This window comes from Enoplosus armatus, chromosome 9 (genome assembly GCF_043641665.1).
Source record: "Enoplosus armatus isolate fEnoArm2 chromosome 9, fEnoArm2.hap1, whole genome shotgun sequence".
NCBI classification, from domain to species: domain Eukaryota; kingdom Metazoa; phylum Chordata; class Actinopteri; order Centrarchiformes; family Enoplosidae; genus Enoplosus; species Enoplosus armatus.
This window is the reverse complement of record NC_092188.1, coordinates 21793765-21812253: the sequence shown is the minus strand read 5'-3', so window position 1 is coordinate 21812253 and position 18489 is coordinate 21793765. Positions and strand designations below refer to the sequence as shown.

The following is an 18489-nucleotide window of genomic DNA, read 5'->3' as shown; positions in this document are numbered from 1 at the left end:
CGAGCCCATAACAACTGTCTGCTGTCCTCCTGACACCCACCCCCACACCTCCCCCTCTCAGTCTCCCGGCGCAGTCGACAAAACAGCCTGCAGCTACTGACCCACACCGACACAAGCAGCCCAGACACTGGCAGCCAGGGAAGGCTGAGGGGGCCGGGCCAATCTGTTCCAGCCAAAACAAGCCTCTCCGAAGAAGGACGGGAGAAAAGGAGGCCGAAAAATGTAAAATAAAGATAAGGAGGAGAGGGATCGGAGCCGAGAGTTTCAAGAACATCCTTGAAACAAACAAACGAAAAAAAGAAGCGGGACCCCTGATCCACGAGAGTATCTAGTGTGGATGAATTGCAGATCTGAGGCCCAGGTGTTGAAGATAAGGAGTGTGTGTAGGAACCTGTCTGTTTAAACCGGCTCATCATCCACTTAAACTGAACACACCTCACCTACGCAACTGCACTTCAGCGCTCCACTTCCCGGCGAGTCACTTCCCAGTGACTCATCCGAGCTGGCCGTCCTGCTCCAGGGTTAAATATGGAAAGAGGTGTAAGCCCCCCTCCGCCCCCCCCCCCCCCCCAAAAAAAATAAAATAAAAATAAAATAAAAGCGAATACTGACTAGAACACACCTGGGACCAACCAAATGCTGTCCAACATGTGCAGCACACATCTGGTTTGAAAATGAGCATCTACAGACGTCAAAACATGTCCTCCCTCATAGACATGCACAGCAAACACTGTCTCCGCGTTCCCTCTCATTAAATCTGACACATCTGAGAAATGGGCGTTATGTGTTGGTAACAAAGCACACTGTCCACGTCACAGAGGACTGTGAAAAGACACTTGCTGTCGGGCAGCTGAGAGCTGTTGCTCAACACAAGACGACAAGTAATATATTTGGGTATAATGCCAAACGCTGAAGAAAGAAGATAAAGTTGCAATTGCTTTTGTATGTCATGTTGCTGTGTGGGATGAAAGAGTAAATACAGCGAAAAGAGTAAACAGTGAGATTCAGTTGGTCTCTTCAACTGGCTGCCAATGGTGGCGTATTGTCAAAGGCTGACAATCTGTCCTTTTATTCATCTTTCAATGTGAAATTCTAGTTGGGGAAAAAAAAGAAAAAGAAAAAGCAAAACAAACAAACCTTGGCTCACTGTCTCAGTAGTTTCATTTCACCAGGTCATCTGGGACCAGGTGGAGACGGTGTGATGATCCTTGCTATATAAATTTCTAGGAATTCCTGGGAATGACTCCTTTTCTCTTAAACAGAAATTGCACAGTCATGCTGCATCTGCGAATCACCACCTGATCCAAACCTCCAATCATATCTCAGGGCTGATGCTGCCAACTCCTCTCTCTCCTCCCTGTGGTTCCTCCTCTGACTACCTGTGCTGCTCACTCCTTTCCTGCTGCGTCCTGCTGTTGGCTGCTAGTGCTGCTTTCTCGCTCCCCAACACCTCCAGCTGTCTGGTCCCTTATTAACAATACTTCCCCGAGTTTCCCTGGAACCTTTTATACGACAATAGTTTTACCTTCATGAAACAAGCGTTCTGTAAAGCATTACATTTGCCTTTAAAAGTTTTCAGCATGGTAGCAGCATGGCTCTAGGAATATATGGATCTATGGAAATGTCAGTCTGTCAGTTGGTCTAGCATTAGCAGAATGTTACCAAATGTTAATCAATCAGTTACTATATGTACACTAACTGACCTAAAAGAACTCCAGAAACAAAAGATCACTTTTCTTGATAAACGCTGTTGCACATTTTGTCTTTATTGGACTCTGAATTATTTGGCCATTTATCCTGCCTGAGGCATAAATTTTCACTTGTTTTTTTTTTTTTTTTTTTTTTTACCGTGACACTTATTGTACATTAAGTCACCCTGAGTATCTGCTAAATGTCTAACTAAACTGTAAATTGTAATCTCTCCCTCCTTTATTTCTCAGTTGTTAACCGGCTCGCTGACAAAGATTTAAGATAGTGTCCACTGACTGGAAGACCTTAAGATGGTGATGGTATTGTTAAAGTGTTTCTACAGTTTAAAAGTTCTCTTTGAGCTGTTAATCAGACAGTCCGACTCTGTTTGGTACAGTGGTGCACATACAGCAGACAGATCAATACAGTTTTAGGCTCGGGAAGTTAAGGCAGCATCATCCCGCCACAGCCACCGCACATATTTCAAGTGAATATTGCTTTTCAGGGCGCTGCTTTCTTTGCACGGCTAAACTCCTCTAATATATGACCGGTGTTTGTCCTGCGGTGGCCTCCGAGGCATCCAATATTCTCTCAGCTGGTGCTGGAGTGCGGTGCTGTGAGCGATGAGGGACTCGCCTGTCTCTTTATTATGCCCCATATTAACCATCAACTTCACACAGGCTTGTCATTTAAACTGCTAAACCGCACAGGTAAGGTAACAGACAGCCGTCAGAGAAAAGGAAAAAGGGTGAAGAGCTAACACCACCTCACTGAAAAATGTTATAACGAAGACAAACAAGCCTTTATTGACCTCATTTGAGGTGAGCCCCCACTTGTCAGTGTCCTGAAGTGACCAGATTCCAGCCGGAGTCTTGGAAACAGGATTTACATCAAAAGGGGAGAGCAAGAGCACAGTGCAGCACAGTGGACTGGCTGCTGCACTGAAATCCGAAGATGAAAGAGCTGCTGTGCTGGCCTCAGACTGCGAGTAACCGCGAGAGGAGATGTGGGAGGGAGGAGGAAGGTAGGATGGAAGAATATTGTAATGGATGTGTGGGAAGAGAAAAGCTGAGGTGAGAAAAGGAGAAGAGGGGAAAACAAGGCCTGACAAGGGGGGGGGAGGAGCCTGAGAGTTTCGGCAGAGGTGGACAGAGCATGGCATCACAGCAATCTACTCTACAGGAAGCTGTGTGTGTGTGTGTGTGTGGGGGGGGGGGAAGTTGACACTGATGGTGGGGACAGGAGATGGGTGTAACAGTGTTAGATGACAGCTGTGGTGGGCCTAAAGAAATCAATATCCTTTTAGTTTCCAACCAATAGTTCTCCCAGTTAAAAGTAGAGAAAAACAGAGAGGCTGTGGCTCCTGTGAAATATGGCTTCTATCCAGACCATAGCGTGGTCGTGAAGCACAGGGGGATATTTTGTAACTATGAGAGGGTATATATCATTGTGTGGTAGTCCGTATTAATTAAAAAGGTAACGCTCCCTATACATTTGTCATTTCCTTTCAGTCCCTTTGTATTAGCTGCATTTGTCTCCGTGTAATAATAAAGATCTCAGAGAGGAGGTCTGCAGGTGCCACCCAGCTTTGACCTTGACAGAGACACACGGTGCAATCAAAAATCGATCCACAGCTCCACCATGTGGGCACGGCCGTGTCCTGCGAGCGGGAGCGCACAATGGTCGGGATTCACCAAGAGTCAGTAGCCAGAAAGTCCTCAAGTGCAGTCTGTACTGTCGCTCATATCACCCAGAATAACAGCCCCGGTGACGGGCCGACACGCTGAATCTGTCGAGCTAAAAAACACAGAAAGGCCCGTTTGAAAGACATCATTTCTGTTTGTTAACCACACGATTCTCACTAGGGCACAGTAGGTGCTGTTTTTTTGGGGGGGAGATGACACCTGTTCACCCAAGTGAGATCATCGCAGACGTACCTCATGTGGCACCAGATATATAGGTAATCCAAACTGGTTCTACTTCCTCCACTGCTAATTTTAGATCTCGCCCCAGCGGACGAGAGGAAGGAAGGAAGGAAGGAAGGAGGGAGGCAAAAGAGGTGCCAAAAGAGGAAGAGACAGAGAAGGTCACAGTAGTAGCTGTGCCACCACGGCGAGTAAGTGTGCATGTGTGTGTGTGTCAGTTTGAGCAGGGGGAGGGTCAGGATAGGACAAAGAGGACGTGCCTGCCCACACAGATGACCAGAGAGCAAAGTATGCCAACGAACCGGTGGCTGCCAAATAATCCAACGACAGCAAGACCGCCAGCCGGAAAGTCAGCCAGCTACCCATGCATGCACACGCGCACACACACACACACACATGCACAACACACACACACAACACACACACTCACCCAGACACAGCCAACGATCCATGCCTGCAAGATGTGTTACTTTTTGCTGCCAATACCAGCAGGCCAGCAGGCAGACCGAGAGCATGAAGACACTTCAGAGCTGCCTTACTTGGCCTTTAGCTCCATCAGAGAAACACTGAACAACATGACTGGGGAAAAAAAAATCACTTTTACCTTGCTAACTGAAGCATGGGCAGAGTTGTATAACAAGTGCATCAATGCAAGGGATGGGAATGGATAAGATTTTATTGATACCAATGCCATTATCGATCCTGCTCAACGGCCCGATTCTTTACCGATTCCCTTATTGATTCATAACAAGTAGGCCTGCACAGGTTTTCAGGGTCGACGCAACAGTTTTATGATCTCAGATTGATAAGCTCGGAGGCATGCGATTGTGATGGACTGGACAATTTGGAGCCGGTTCTCGACTCTTAATCTCTAATCAAAGCATATGATTGATTCTTATTTCGCCTTTGATACTCTATAGACTTTTTATTTGACCCCTCTTTCCCCTTATACTTTCTTACAATGGAGACTGAAGGATATTCATTTAGTAGGAGACTTACATGTTACAACTACTGGAAAAATACAATTTACCTAAAACTCGTCCTTTATTAAGTAAAATATTATGTCCAACAGCCCAATTTTGTCACTTTGGAACCGTGTTTGAAGTCAATCTTTAACTCCATGGAGGCATGCAAGGCGAGCATGGTAAAATTACCTGTGTGAGACAATATTAACATAACACATCCTACGCCTAGACAGTTTATACAAAATACACAAATGCTCCATAAGTGCTAGGAGGTGCTTAATCCAATTTAAGGTGTGACACAGGTTCAACCATTCCAAAAGTAAATCTTCCCGGAGGTGTCTGCACAAAGTGAGAAAAGTAATTCTGCCGAGGGCACTTCAAAGCAAGACTGTGTAACTTTGGAAGGAAAAACCAACAACGTTGAATTCATAAGAATTAAAAACGCACCCGTACTCACTTTAATACACTCAGGGGTTTTGCTGCTACAGCCTTAATTGGTCAGGTAAGACCAGTAGCGTAACTTTTCCTGCTCTAAGCTGGTAAACTACGGTGGTACCAGAACCAGACCCAAGCAGAATCGTTTCAGTCTGTGGCTACTGGGTAGGGCAGAAAGGTTCCTCTATTTTCTTCCCTAACTTTACGTCATTTACTTTTCAGTTCATTTAGTCAGGTGTGTTTGTAGGTTCATCACGTTCTGTGTGTTCTGTTGCACTGCCTTTATTTTATGGAAAATTGAAGCATACGACGAACGCTGTCAAAGCTTCAATAAAAATACATATGATTTCAGTTTTGATGCGAATGAATAGCCAGACAAATTATATGCCAGAAATATTCTGCAGTGAAAAACCTCTTAGGTTTAATGGCTTTGATTCTTTGTCAGGATACGTGAACATCTAATAGGCTTTTGAAACATCTGGTGCTAAGATCTGACTCTTATTATATCCAAAAGTAAAAGAGAAGCATCTGAGAGTAGTTTCTCTTCAGAGCACTCGTCTTCATCAGGGTTATACTAGCTATTTGCTGCCTGCATTGCTATTACTGTACACCTCCCAGAGCCATTTATTTGGATAATATCCTCATTGAGACGTGCGTGCCAAGCACCAAAATAGGCTTGTAATTAAAAGATGCCGGGGATTCTGGGGGGAAAAAAATAAATAAAAGAACCCGAGTGAGTTATTAAGGTCCTTCCTGTGGTTTAAAAATCAAAAAGGCACCTGGATGCTGAATCCTTCTATATAACTACCAAGTAACACACACACACACACACAGAAGACAGACAGAGAGAGAGAGAGAGAGAGAGAGAGAGAGAGAGAGAGAGAGAGAGAGAGAGAGAGAGAGAGAGAGAGAGAGGAGAGAGAGAGAGAGAGAGAGAGAGAGAGAGAGAGAGAGAGAGAGAGGGAGAGGAGAGAGAGAGAGAGAGAGAGAGAGAGAGAGAGAGAGAGAGAGAGAGAGAGAGAGAGAGACAGGAGTGTGCAGGCAGGCACACACAAACATGCAGAGTTGACAGATACAGACACCTTCACACACAGACAGATAAACACACACACACACACACACACACACACACACAACGCCTCCACAAACACATACAGAGTGGCACATCGGGTGAGGTGATGTTCCCTCCCTTCTGCCTTCCAAGCACACTTCCTCTGCCTGGAATAATTGCTGCCTGGCTGCTCGTCTGGGAGCGCGAGCGGCTCCGTTCATTAGTTGCTCTAAATATCAGACACGGCATCACTTTTAAAGGCTTAATTTCTCTGCAGTCACAGTCCCACGCTCTGATCCGCGCCCGCCAAGAGCCGCAGAATACGCTGCTGTTCTTGCAGGCGTGACCTAAATAGATAAGTAGTAAATGAACGGGGGCCCTTTCTTTTGGCAGCCGTGGAGAAATTAATGGACAGGTTTGGGAGGGTGTCTAAACTCAAGTGGAGCAGCAGTGACAGTGATGGCAATGGAGAAGACAGCAGTATCCTTTTTTTTTTTTTTTTTCTTCCCCAAAAGCGGCAAAACAAGATGTCCGTTTCCATGGAGACCAGCAAACAGTCATATTTCTTAAGGGACCACTGGGCTTTCCTGCGGTGCTCAGTGATTGGCTCATTCACAGGCTGCAGACGCAGCACCTGAGGGAGACGGCTCATACTGCTGGTCTTAAGAGCTGCGAAGACAGGATGTCTACGGCTGACTGGAACCAGACCTGAAGTCACTTCACACACAAACAACATGCCTCTAACCTCCAGCTTGTCTCCATTTCTTACGTGACACTGGTGAAGCAGAGAGGGACAAGATGATGTACAGGTCGTGTAAATGTATTATATAAGAAGCAGGAATAAAAACCAAAATCCGTCTGTCAGAGCTGTGAATACTAATTAAGAGCCGCAGCATTAGCAGAGACCGTTTTCCCTAATAGCCCATTTAACACACTGCACTTTGTTCAATAAATGCTCCAGCAATTTTACATGTCAGCTTCCATGTTTGAAAAGGGACCCCAAGCTGTCTTTCCATAAAAGTTACTCTGGCAACCGGCTTCCCCCTTCATAGGTCAATGTAAATGTATTAACAGGATACAGCACACACAAAGTCATGGTCTCTTTTGCACATATAGATATATGAAAGTACATATACAAATGCATGTTTTTGAGCTGCCTTCTTAAGACAGCAGTATAATACATTTCCTATTTAAGAATACAAGGAAATGAAATGAGTTAAATAGATAATCTTATTAAAGAAAATATGTAAATGAACTAGGAAGTGTGTGACAAGACATTTGAGTGTATTGTTTCTGTTGATCAGCGTCATAAATGCCTAATTACATTTACTGTTGTTCATTGATGTCAAACAAAACTACACCCTATCTCTCTTTTTATACTCACTAAAGTATATGCTACGTTTACAGCAGCTTACTTTATACAGCTTACAGTACTGTCCTAAATGGTCAGATTTAGATTTACTGTCCCCTCTTTTAGTTCTCTACCGGACATCTGAGTGGAGAGAGAATGGCATTGAGGGCCTTGGGGGAAGGCCTTGAGCTCCTTTGACTACTCAATCTGGGAGAAAGACAGAAACATACAGTAAAAGAGATTTCTCAGAACGAGTTAGTCAGGGTGAAGTCGGGTCGGAAAGAAAAGAACGACCACAGTTTCAAAAAGAAGGTCACATATTGGCTCATGGAAAACGTGGGAATGTAATCTTATCATCCAAGTTATAATTCATGGGAATGTTGTATAATGCATTTTGTGCTGTTCGACTTGGGGGAATTTTATTAATGAAAATTGAGATGGCACCTTGTCACCTGGACGCTTTGCATCAAGGACCACAAAAGGAAATAAATCTTGGGACGTTATTGTGACATTTTTGTAGTTGCGTGTGATTTACTTCTAATAATGTCAACTACACTAAACCTCCTTCGCCCGCAACCTTGCATTGCTTTTAAAGCACAATGGAGAGAACACACACATTTCTCTGGGTGAATGCACTAGAAGAAGAAGAGCCTCCATCACACGGTTAACAATGGAGAAAAACAGCCATTATTGTGAAGCAACACGTATGTCCTGGCTTGTCACTACATGTGAAACACCGTACACACACACACACACACATACACACACACACACACACAGATCACTAACTGTCCTTGGTTCTATTGTTTGACCCATCCTTGGAAATTATTGGCACCTCTTGTTGTCTTTGACAGCATGACACAGCATCCTGGATGTTCACCTTTAGGCTGACAATGAACAGAGCTTTAAAATGTGACAGCAATAAGTCAGTGTTTATGTGTAGGGTGTGTGTGTGTGTGTGTGTGTGTGTGTGTGTGTGTGTGAATGTGTTTAAATGGTGTTGACGTGTGCAAGTAGTGCATGTGAGCCTCTGTGTGTGGCCTCAACTTCCTGAGATTCTAACATTTGAATGCATTTGTTGTACAGAGCCTTATGGAATTTGTTCGGAGTTTCCCTATTGATCACGGTGAGCTATCTTTGACCAAATTAAATAAAACAATGGCCCATCAAACAATTCAAATGTTCTAGCAAGTTCTCCTGCTTCTTTTCTGTTACCTGGAAGAAAAAAAACCCAGGTCCAAAGACAGCACCACAATAGTAAGGTTAGTATACCTTGGACATTTTCTGAGTGTGTGAGATGCATCAGAGGCGTGGTCAACGTACCGTCACCTTCTCTAAATCAGCTTCTGAGGAGGTGGGAGACAGGGGGCTGATGGGACTGAGGGAGGGGGAGCTTCCAACACTGGAGACGTACTCGGGATCAGGAACGTACAGAACCTGCAAACACAATCCATGTCTGTATTTACACAGGCACTGCCTTTGTGCAAACACGCATATATTGCACACCACACATGCACGCACAGGGAGAAAAATAAATAAAAGGGCATCTCTCTCTCTCTCACACACAGACATATGCACACAGCCCAACCACAAGTTTGACAAGGCAAATAACATGAAATCATGTGAATAGCCTGATGCTATTGACTAGGATAAACAGTGAAAGGGGAAGTGACTGTCATGGCGTCAACGTGTCAGAATTAGCAGCAATGGGAACGTGGTGTCTGATGGTTTTTTATGTTGTTATGTTTTATGAACACGTAGAGTGAATGTAGGCAATGTGTTATTTTTCCATGCTTACATTAAGTTTGAGTTCCATGCGGTGTGTAACGTAATGACAAAGAAGGGGGATGGCTAGCTGTTAAAGGAATTGTTTAACCTTAAATACACTTATTTGCTTTCCGGCTGCAAGTTAGATGAGAAGATTCATACCAGGGAACATGGAAGGCTTTCCAAATTCAGTCATTTAAGAATAGGAAATACAGGGATGGCAAAAGTATACCTGACCTCTGATAAGAGACGTGGCACCTCTACAATGACTGCATCTGTAGGGACATTCGTGGTTGCCACATTAAGACCTATACACCTATATCTACTGAATAGTGAAAAAAAAGGTTAGGAGGTATAAAAGCCGTTAAATTTGGTACATTGGTACATTTTTGGCTTGTGTAAGAAGTTATGAGATGAAATATAAATCTAGCTACAGCTTTCAAAGTTACAGCGATGAGCTGTTTTTCCTGTGGTGTAAATTCTGCGTCAGCTGGAGAAGCAGAGAGAGGATTGGTGGCTCAGTAAGCACTCTCCACACCTCACTGTTTGGACGCAGCTCAACTCAGTATTGTTTGCAGAGAGCTGAGGGGGGGGGGGTGCCAACGGGATTGGCGTATGTGTCTCGTCTCCGTTCGTCCGGATTTCATTTTGGACGCCAAGAAATACAGAGACAAAATGTAATTTTGGATGTTTGTCCCCCCCCCCATTAGAAAACACATTTAGAATTTGGGTCTATTGCTGAAAAAAGACAAACATGACAGCCAGGGAAGCTGGCAGCGTGTTTAGCGAGCTAAAGACGGGTAGTTTGTGTCATGTTGTCGGAACTAAAGCATCTCTGGGAGCACATATTATTATACCATTTTAGAAACAAAATGGGTCTTTTGCGATGAATTGCATCCTAATGGGACGAGTTACACTGTAATTAGCGGGCAATTAAGTGGGGATACAGACAGTAGGGTTGTGAACAGTGTGTCAGCAAGTTGCTCAGAGGAAGTAGGAGGATAAACACGGGCAGCATGTGATGTTCCCAAAAAAACGTTCTCCACCTAAAGTCCCGTATGCACTGTAGAAAACGTTTAGCGGGTGTGAGATCAAGGCAAAAGCGGCTATTACGAGGTGGAGCGGTGGGTGAGATGCTGGATGTGTGAAGTTGCTGTGGGACGGTGATGAGGTGATGCAGCTGAATATGTCAGTGAAGGCGTGCACGGCGGGTTCACACCTGGCCAGGCACCACTGCTCTGGAGAACAGCTTGTTCAGCTGAACCAGCTCGTTGGGTGTGGTGTCAAACTTGAGCGCAATGCTGTTCAACGTGTCCCGCGATTCCACCTGGACCACAAAACAAGAGAGAGGAGACACACACACACACAAAAAAAAAAAAACAATCACACTCCTGCTTGTGTATCAGGGCATTTCCTTAAAGCTGTACAGGCGAGACATGAAGATGTGAAAAGCTGAAAGACTGCGCAATTATTTCTTTGATAAATGTCCAAAATCCAATGTTTGATTGTTTTGCATGTTAGATTTTGGGAAGTTGTGCAAATTAAAGTTGTCAGCGGTTGACCAGGAATAAATTAAAGCAATGTTGCTGGCAGAAATATGAACTGACATGAATGTCAACTGCAGTCTTGTGTCACGTTGCAGCATCTACCTTTGTTCAATTTAAAACAAGGAGGACTCTTAAATGTGCAAGTCTAGGGCAACAGCTGTGAATGCAAATGATTATTTTCATTATTGATTCATCTCTCTATTGTTTTTTTTTTTTCAATTATCTGATTAATCATTTAGTCTATAAAGCAACAAGCTCCTCATAAAAAGCCTTTGGAACGGAGCTAATTTGAGCTTAATTAGCTAGCTGGCTGGCTATAGCTGATCAAATCTGCCAGCGACAGTTGTCATTTCTTTAAAACAGAGGCTTTTGTCTACCTCTTTTTGCAAAAATTTTGAGAGGTAAATCTGCCACCATTATTCTTATAAACTGCATAGGCTATGTGCAGTGCGAGACCGGAAAGCTATTTTGTCCGATCGATAGCTCTAAACCTAAAAATATTCCGATTACAATGATACAAAACAGAAATACGCAACAAATCCTCACATTTGAGGAGCTGAACGCAAACATTGTTGACATTTTTGCTTAATCAATAACTTAAAAGAACTGATCAGTCATTAACCGACGAATCTATTCAGCACTAACTGAGTCATTTAATTAAGATTGATGGAGCATGTAATCCTAAGCCATATTAAAGTGAACAAACAAGCAGAAGGAGAGGTAGCACTTCGTGTTAGCCGAGGTTTAACGCATCATGCAGGCTGCTGTTGTGGCTACACCCTGTGCTCAGCTGCTGCACCCCGCAGTGTGACACAGGTGCATTCGCTTGTCTCCACCAGTTAAAATCCATACAACAGAGTATGTGCTCCACGTGTCTGCACTAGTTAAGCATCTAACATGCACAGTGGGAGTTTCTACCTTCCAAATAAGGCTGACAACCATGTCAGAAAGCGCCTGCATGTGTGAGAAATGTGTGAAAGAAAAGTGAGCTCGGGGGAGAGAGAACCCCCGAAAACCAGACAGGCAGGGCTGACTCTGAGCTGTGTATAATTAGGACAGGATAATGGCACTGTGTGCTTTAGTGCAGCAGTCATGGGACTGCCTCAGTGGCTCTTAGCATGTGTGTGTGTGTGTGTGTGTGTGTGTGTGTGTGTGTGTGTGTGTGTGTGCAAAAAGTCCCACAAAAACACCAAGGAATGACAGCTTCTTCAAATTCTTGACATGACAGATTGTTTCCAGGAGGATATTCTTGCACAGACAGACAGACAGACAGACAGACAGAGAGACACACACACACACACAGCACAGTCACAGACAGGTAGCTGAGTGAAGGCAACCAACACAGACAAGCTGGAACATTAGTAACACAGTATGATTGTGTGTGAGGCAGTCGCACATGACATGATCATGAACATGTCAACACAACACAACATCGAGGGGAAGAAGCAGAAAATACAGAAACTCAGACGCTGTTAGCAACCACAGCTTTCACAGTAAATACCACAGCGATGCGCACTAACTCAAGCTCCAACAACAGGCCGTTTAGTCTCCGGGTAGCAACTGAGAGTCATTGTGAAGTGAAAAATTAGAAGCTATTGCATCTTTCACTGTATTACACGGGTGTCAGGCAGCATTTCATGAGACAAAATACTTAACTCGGAAAGAGAGAGATGAAGTGTGCACGGGACAAGACTTGGCTTGAAACAAGAGCTCGGAGGAATTCATATTTCAAATATTTGACATACACAAAGTGTACTTGATTTAGCAAGAACAACAGAGCCATATGGGATCATCTCCAGAGTCTGTGGCTCCGAGAGGCGAGCGAATCAAGCGCTCATCAGCACAAATATTCAAAGTGTGTTATTTAGCTTGTTAGCTTGAGCATCTTCCGAGGGTGGGATAGAGCAGGCCCCTGGAGACAAGGGCCAAGGCTCGGGACAGGAACAATGTCGGTGTGGACTGGTCTGTGGGGATATGAAAGCCGGGTTAGGACCGAGTTAGGATTGAGAAGGTCAGGCGCCACTTCTCTATCAAAAAAAGCTCCATATATATATATATACGTATATTTCTTCTTGGTCGAGGGGAAAAAAACACGACTGATCCCAGTATAAGACGGTGGTGCATTCCCACCACAAGAAGCAGGAACAGTAGACCTTCAAACGTCTGAGACATGTCGGCCGTGTGTTGCATTTGGATCCAAATTCTACATCAACTTCAGCAGAATGTCCGTCCATGCACTGATACTGAATATACTGTAGGAGTCGTTCTAAATGATTAATGATGGTGGTTATTTAAACTACGGCCGAAGCAACACCACTACAGGCCACCAGAGGAACAACAACAACATTGATACAACGGCTCTGGGAAAACCCTCTTACTGCAACTGACAATTAAGTCGTATGATAAAAAGCTCATCACTGGTTACTTCTTACACATTTCCTCTTGTCCCTTTAACCTGGGCTGGACTATGACGGCTGAACTTGTTAGGGGTGGACAAACCTGGGCTGAGAGGGTGCTAAGTTCAAGGCCAAAGCCCAGATTGCGGGCTACACTGGGTTTGGATGCCCTACCCTGTGGGGGGAACAAACCAATCAGATCCGTGGTCAGTCACGCTGCTGGGATACAGTCTCCCTGACTCAGCAATGAGTGCGACGTTGTTTGGACAACAATGAACAAGGCAGCGCAGGGATGCGTTGTGCAGTATGGATTTGGTGGGCAGGGCTGTGCAGGGCTGACTGAGATAGTAGTTTCACTGGCAGAGGTTACACTGTGAGCAGAACCACACTGCAGATGAAGATGGGATGGGTGGGGATCGACCATTCTAGACTGGTAACTGGCTGCAGATGGATGTCACCAGATTAAAGTGAAGCGAGGACAAAAGGCAAATCTTTACCCCTCAAACACAGCTGCTGACAATTACACTACACAAGATTAAAAACAAAATAACTTTGCGACAAGTGAAACATAATGATTCACACAGAACGTCTATTTTCGCCCTGTTCACAGACAGATCCCCTTGAAGGGTCAAAGTGGAGACGCACAGTAACATCAACTTGCTGAGATGATTAAATTGTGCAGCTAGATTAAACCTAATTTGATCATTTTCTAGAAACAAATCAAATTAGAAGGCATCCGTCATATTTCAAAATGCTATCTGATACCTTTAGATTTTCACTGCTTGTTCATCAGGCCACAATTAATTCAATAATTCGATCAAAGTGGAGATTAAGTTAAATGGAGGTTGCACAGCAACCGAGGCAGTGAAGACATGGATAAAGCTCATGGACTCATGGCTGTCAGGTTAAGAAATGTAACTGCAATTGAGATGTTGAGGCTTCAAAGGCCGGCCTGTACTGATGCATGCTGTTAGAGTCAAGTATACAAGGAGCTGAAAAACTAGGTTTCACCATGTTGCATGTAAACGTCACATCCCAAATAAGATCAAAACCGGGGGGCACTAGTTTGCATGTCGACACACTCACTGATGTTTGGATTTCAGATCAAGTCGATACAGTCCAAAGTCAGGCGGTGTGGTGAAGAACAACAACTAGAAAATACCTTGGTGTCTTTCACCAGAGTGACTAAGAGAAACCAGTGAAGCAAAACCACAAAAAAGACAGAAGGAGGATGTGGTGACAGCAGTGTGTCCCATCACCAACATCTCCTCATAACTGTGTCATTAACAAGTGCTCTTAGACATCTTATGACAGCATCAAGGTCCCTCATCCCATCAGCTCTGTGAAGGGAGTCGCGCTGCACATTCAGACAACAGCAGCACGTCAGCTAGATAAACAGGCGTCTCGGAGATCAGGCCCAGAGTGGCAAAGTCTCTGTGACTCCACAGTGATACATACAAAATACGCACTCACCGCGTATGTACAACATAGCCGTAAAACGCAGGATGATAACTTCAAAGTATAGCCTAACCATTATAAAGTATCAATCATCCCATCCTAAAAGGATTTACAGTCCCCTGTTCAGCATTTGTGTTTGTCCTTGGTGCATGGCTGTCGTTTCAAGATTGAGACTCAAAGTCTTGTTTTAAGCGACATAAGGAACACGAGGAGTTAATAATCAGCAGGGCTCCTACAGTGTCAGAGCCTTTCATCCAGGCGGCTTCAGCACAGAGCATCGATTCTCCCTAGGTGCTATTTGCTACCGTCTCATCCATGAACTATTTATTTTTAGCTTTATGGCTCCTCTGTTGCTCAGCACAAAGCCAGCCTATAGGACATTCAGGTCTACAGGACATTTACAGCTCCTAAAACACGGTTTTTATACAGCTTTCTTGGGCATTCTGCAATATAAGGCCACGAAACATGTGCTTTTTGCCCAACAAACTAGATATTTTAAAGCTTGGCCTGACCTGTGACAGCATCTGGCTCTTGTACTAAACAGCTGCTCTGTTAGTTCTTGTATCAGGAGCTCAGCCAATCAATATGGGTAAAAATATCTGGTGTTGTGAAGTAAACATTGGCAAGGCCAGGTGAAGGGCTGATCTTGGCACCAAATGTGGTGTGATAATAGCATGATTCAAGTTTGCCATTTAAGCTTAATTAATCCTTTGTACGGATCACAGAACCACCGAGGCACCACTAACAACGACACATGGACATGTGACTCCACCGAGCCTAAGAGATGCAGCCATTGATCGTACTGTAAGAGGAGCTATCTCTAACTCAATTAAGTGGCAGAGGACAGGGGACATGCAAATGTGACCCACTGATAAAGACCTGTTATTGACACATTGACAGCAGAACGAGGGAGGGAGGGAGGGAGGGGAAGAGAAAGAGAGAGTAATCACAATCAGGATCATAGCCACTAATGACAGGTGCACCCTATCTTCTTATCCTCCGGATCAATAATGCCCATTATTCATCTCAAACTGGGGATGAATAATTAAGCTTCTTCCTGTTCTGGTGACATCCGTCCCTTTCCAGCAGAAGGGTAGAGGAAGGCCGTGGCAGCCATCTCGAGAGTGACTGACATCGAGCTAATGGTCACCTTGTTGAACAGGAGAGGACGCACGGATTCAACAAGGGCAGTCGGCTGGACAGCCAAAGACTAATAGGTCCATTAAAGAGTCCGCTGGCGTCTTGGTGAGAACATTATGTATGGAACGTGAGAGTAAATCTATGAGTGCTACAGCAAAGGGCCGACCAAGGCAATAAGATCCAAAACTCAGAGCTACGGCTTCTTGGTCAGAAAAGGTAACCATTCACAGGAGTTGGCTGATCCACAGTTTCATGTCGGAACTGTTTCTGCAGAGACCACCTCTGACCACCTCTGATTCAGCATGACAAAATGAGTCACAATGAAAAGAAAAAAAACTAAAAACTACAAAAAAAAAACTGAGGGAGTACAAGATAAACCATAATCAACACAATGAATCAACTATGCTGTCATTAAACTGGAAATAAAACTCAACAGTGTACGGTTTAATCACCCATAATGCCATATCAAAGCAGCTATCGCTCCACATTTTATAATGAAGGATGAAGCCCGGCTTTAGCATGACAGTTGCCATGGCAACTTTGTCGCTACTACCCTAATGGTATGTGTATTGTGTGCAAGCACACCCTTGCTGATCGTTTGCAGACCTAAATTTAGACCCTCTATAAAGTGACGGGGGAGAAAGTCACATTATTCTGACCTTTTCAAGGGGACACAGGACAAGTTTGCTGTGATGGATCCCTCCTTGTGAGGGGCTCGGACCTCCTGCTTCAGGCCTTTCCACTGATTTACAAACACATATACAAGGACCTAGTGACACGCAAGAACCAGCAAAGCAAAAGGAGATTCACTATGACTTCGAAATGCCAAGGCTCAGGCAGTATTTAAGCCAGGATTTTCAAGGAAGGGGTCAAATGACCCCATTAGTACTTTTCTATTGCTTTTCTATTGGGGGGGGGGGGGGGGGGGGGGGCAGCAGCAGCTGAGTGCTACAGATTAACATTCAAATGATGAATTGAATTGATGTTAGACATGTTATATCAGACCATGGGTTCCCAACCTTTTTAGCTTGCGACCCCTTAAAACAATGCAATGTCTGCCAGGGCCCCCTCTTCACAGGTTGCATTTGTGTACCGGTTGTCACTAGTTGAACCAATTATTACTGAATAATTATTAAAAGTAATATTATCTAGTAATTCACAAAGCAAAGATTACAGGAAAGTCTGAAACAGTGAATATAATTTGGTGTAGCAGATATATGTTTCTCGGCTGTCCTATCTTCTTAATCACCTTGTGACCCCTCAGATTTGTCTTGCGACCCTTTGTGGGCGTCATGACCCCTACCTTGGGAACCACTGTATTGGACAAACAACCAATTTTGTTATTGATTACATAAAGAATTGAGAATACCTAAAACTAATTTCTTATTACTCTGATCATTACATTCAAAAGCATAATTTTATCTAGTGATGACTGCCATGTACTTTTCCACTGCTATGGTAATAATGACAAACTACTGGTAAGCCACGTTTGACAATGAATCTGCAGATATCGTCTAAATTGATCCTGCTGGCAGCTCTCAGTCTCACCTTTGGATGCTGAGCTACTGTCAGCTAACGTTACAGTGGGATATAATGTGATGCACTTACAGTATAAGGGATCCTGACTGTTGTTTAATGTCTACTAGCATCCGCTGTCAGCCAGTCCTCCACTGAGGTCTAGCTACCACGAACAGGGCTGGAAAATGACACGCACGGGATTGTTTAGTGAGTGACACACTCATCACTCTGTTGGTCTTTTATTGAACGCGAAAAAACATGCAATCATTGCTAATCTTTTAAATATCACGACGATACAGAGCGGCATTTCACTCCCTAACAGACATCTCTGGCAGAGCATACAGACTGGCTCTGCAATGCACGTTCACCAGATAACAGCCAAGTCATTTTGTGGTTTGTATCAACATTTATTTTATTACTTCGCCAGCTTGTAAAATCTAAATACGAGATTCCTGCTAACAGCATTGATCTGCCCTTGGTTTTTTACGGGGACAAGCAGGCGCAGGGAGCTCGTAGTGGCAGGACAGTTCATGTTTTCAAAGGGAAGTTGTCACAGTGTCTCGCTCTGGCTCAAACCCTGGCTGAGGGCTGATTTGACTGGAGATGTCACCACACAATGTGCTAAAATAAAACGTGCATTCCGGAAAATGAAAAGATGACTGAGACAGTGTTTTACCTCTCTAGCTTTTCCCCTTGGTTGACTTTAAAAAAGAATCACAGGCTCCAACATGTAGGTGGAGAATGTGCATTGGTTCAAATATGAATGCTTCGACTAAAAGGAAACAGAGTGAGATGCTGACATCTGGGACATGTGTTAGTCTGCTCTTCTACCCACCAATCAGTCTTCATCTTCTCCACATGCATTCCCCTCCATCCCCTCCTCAGTCCCTTTTAACATCGCCATCCACACACCCATCCAGTCCCATCATTTCTCCACCATCCATTGACTTGCTCTCCTACTCTCAGACAGAGAGCTGTGAAAGAGCTGGAACAGTGGGATCTACTCTCCTACCCAGCGGTGAATAATGCAATCAGAGTGACTGATTGTCAGGAGTTAAGATTGCCGTCGATGTGTGCGTCTCTCTGTGCGTGCGCACGTACACACACACACACACACACACACACACACCTGGCGCTCGGCGTATGACTCATCTAATGTCCGCAAGTCCTCTAATGCCCACAGTGCTTCCTCTCAGCCCAGCAGAAATCTATTCAACCAGCAGACTGGTGATACTGAGAGTCTCTGT

At 44.3% G+C, this 18489-nt stretch overlaps 1 protein-coding gene across 1 annotated transcript in view; it reads right to left on the bottom strand.

Annotated features, from left to right (window-relative positions):
• Nucleotides 1-18489, bottom strand: part of oxr1a (oxidation resistance 1a) — a 62333-nt gene that overhangs the window by 19607 nt on the left and 24237 nt on the right. The window contains exons 3-4 of the mRNA XM_070911594.1: nucleotides 10403-10510; nucleotides 8740-8853 (exon numbers count right to left, since the gene is read on the bottom strand). Of these exons, the coding sequence (XP_070767695.1) occupies nucleotides 8740-8853; nucleotides 10403-10510 (222 nt within the window). The remainder of the gene's footprint in view (nucleotides 1-8739; nucleotides 8854-10402; nucleotides 10511-18489) is intronic.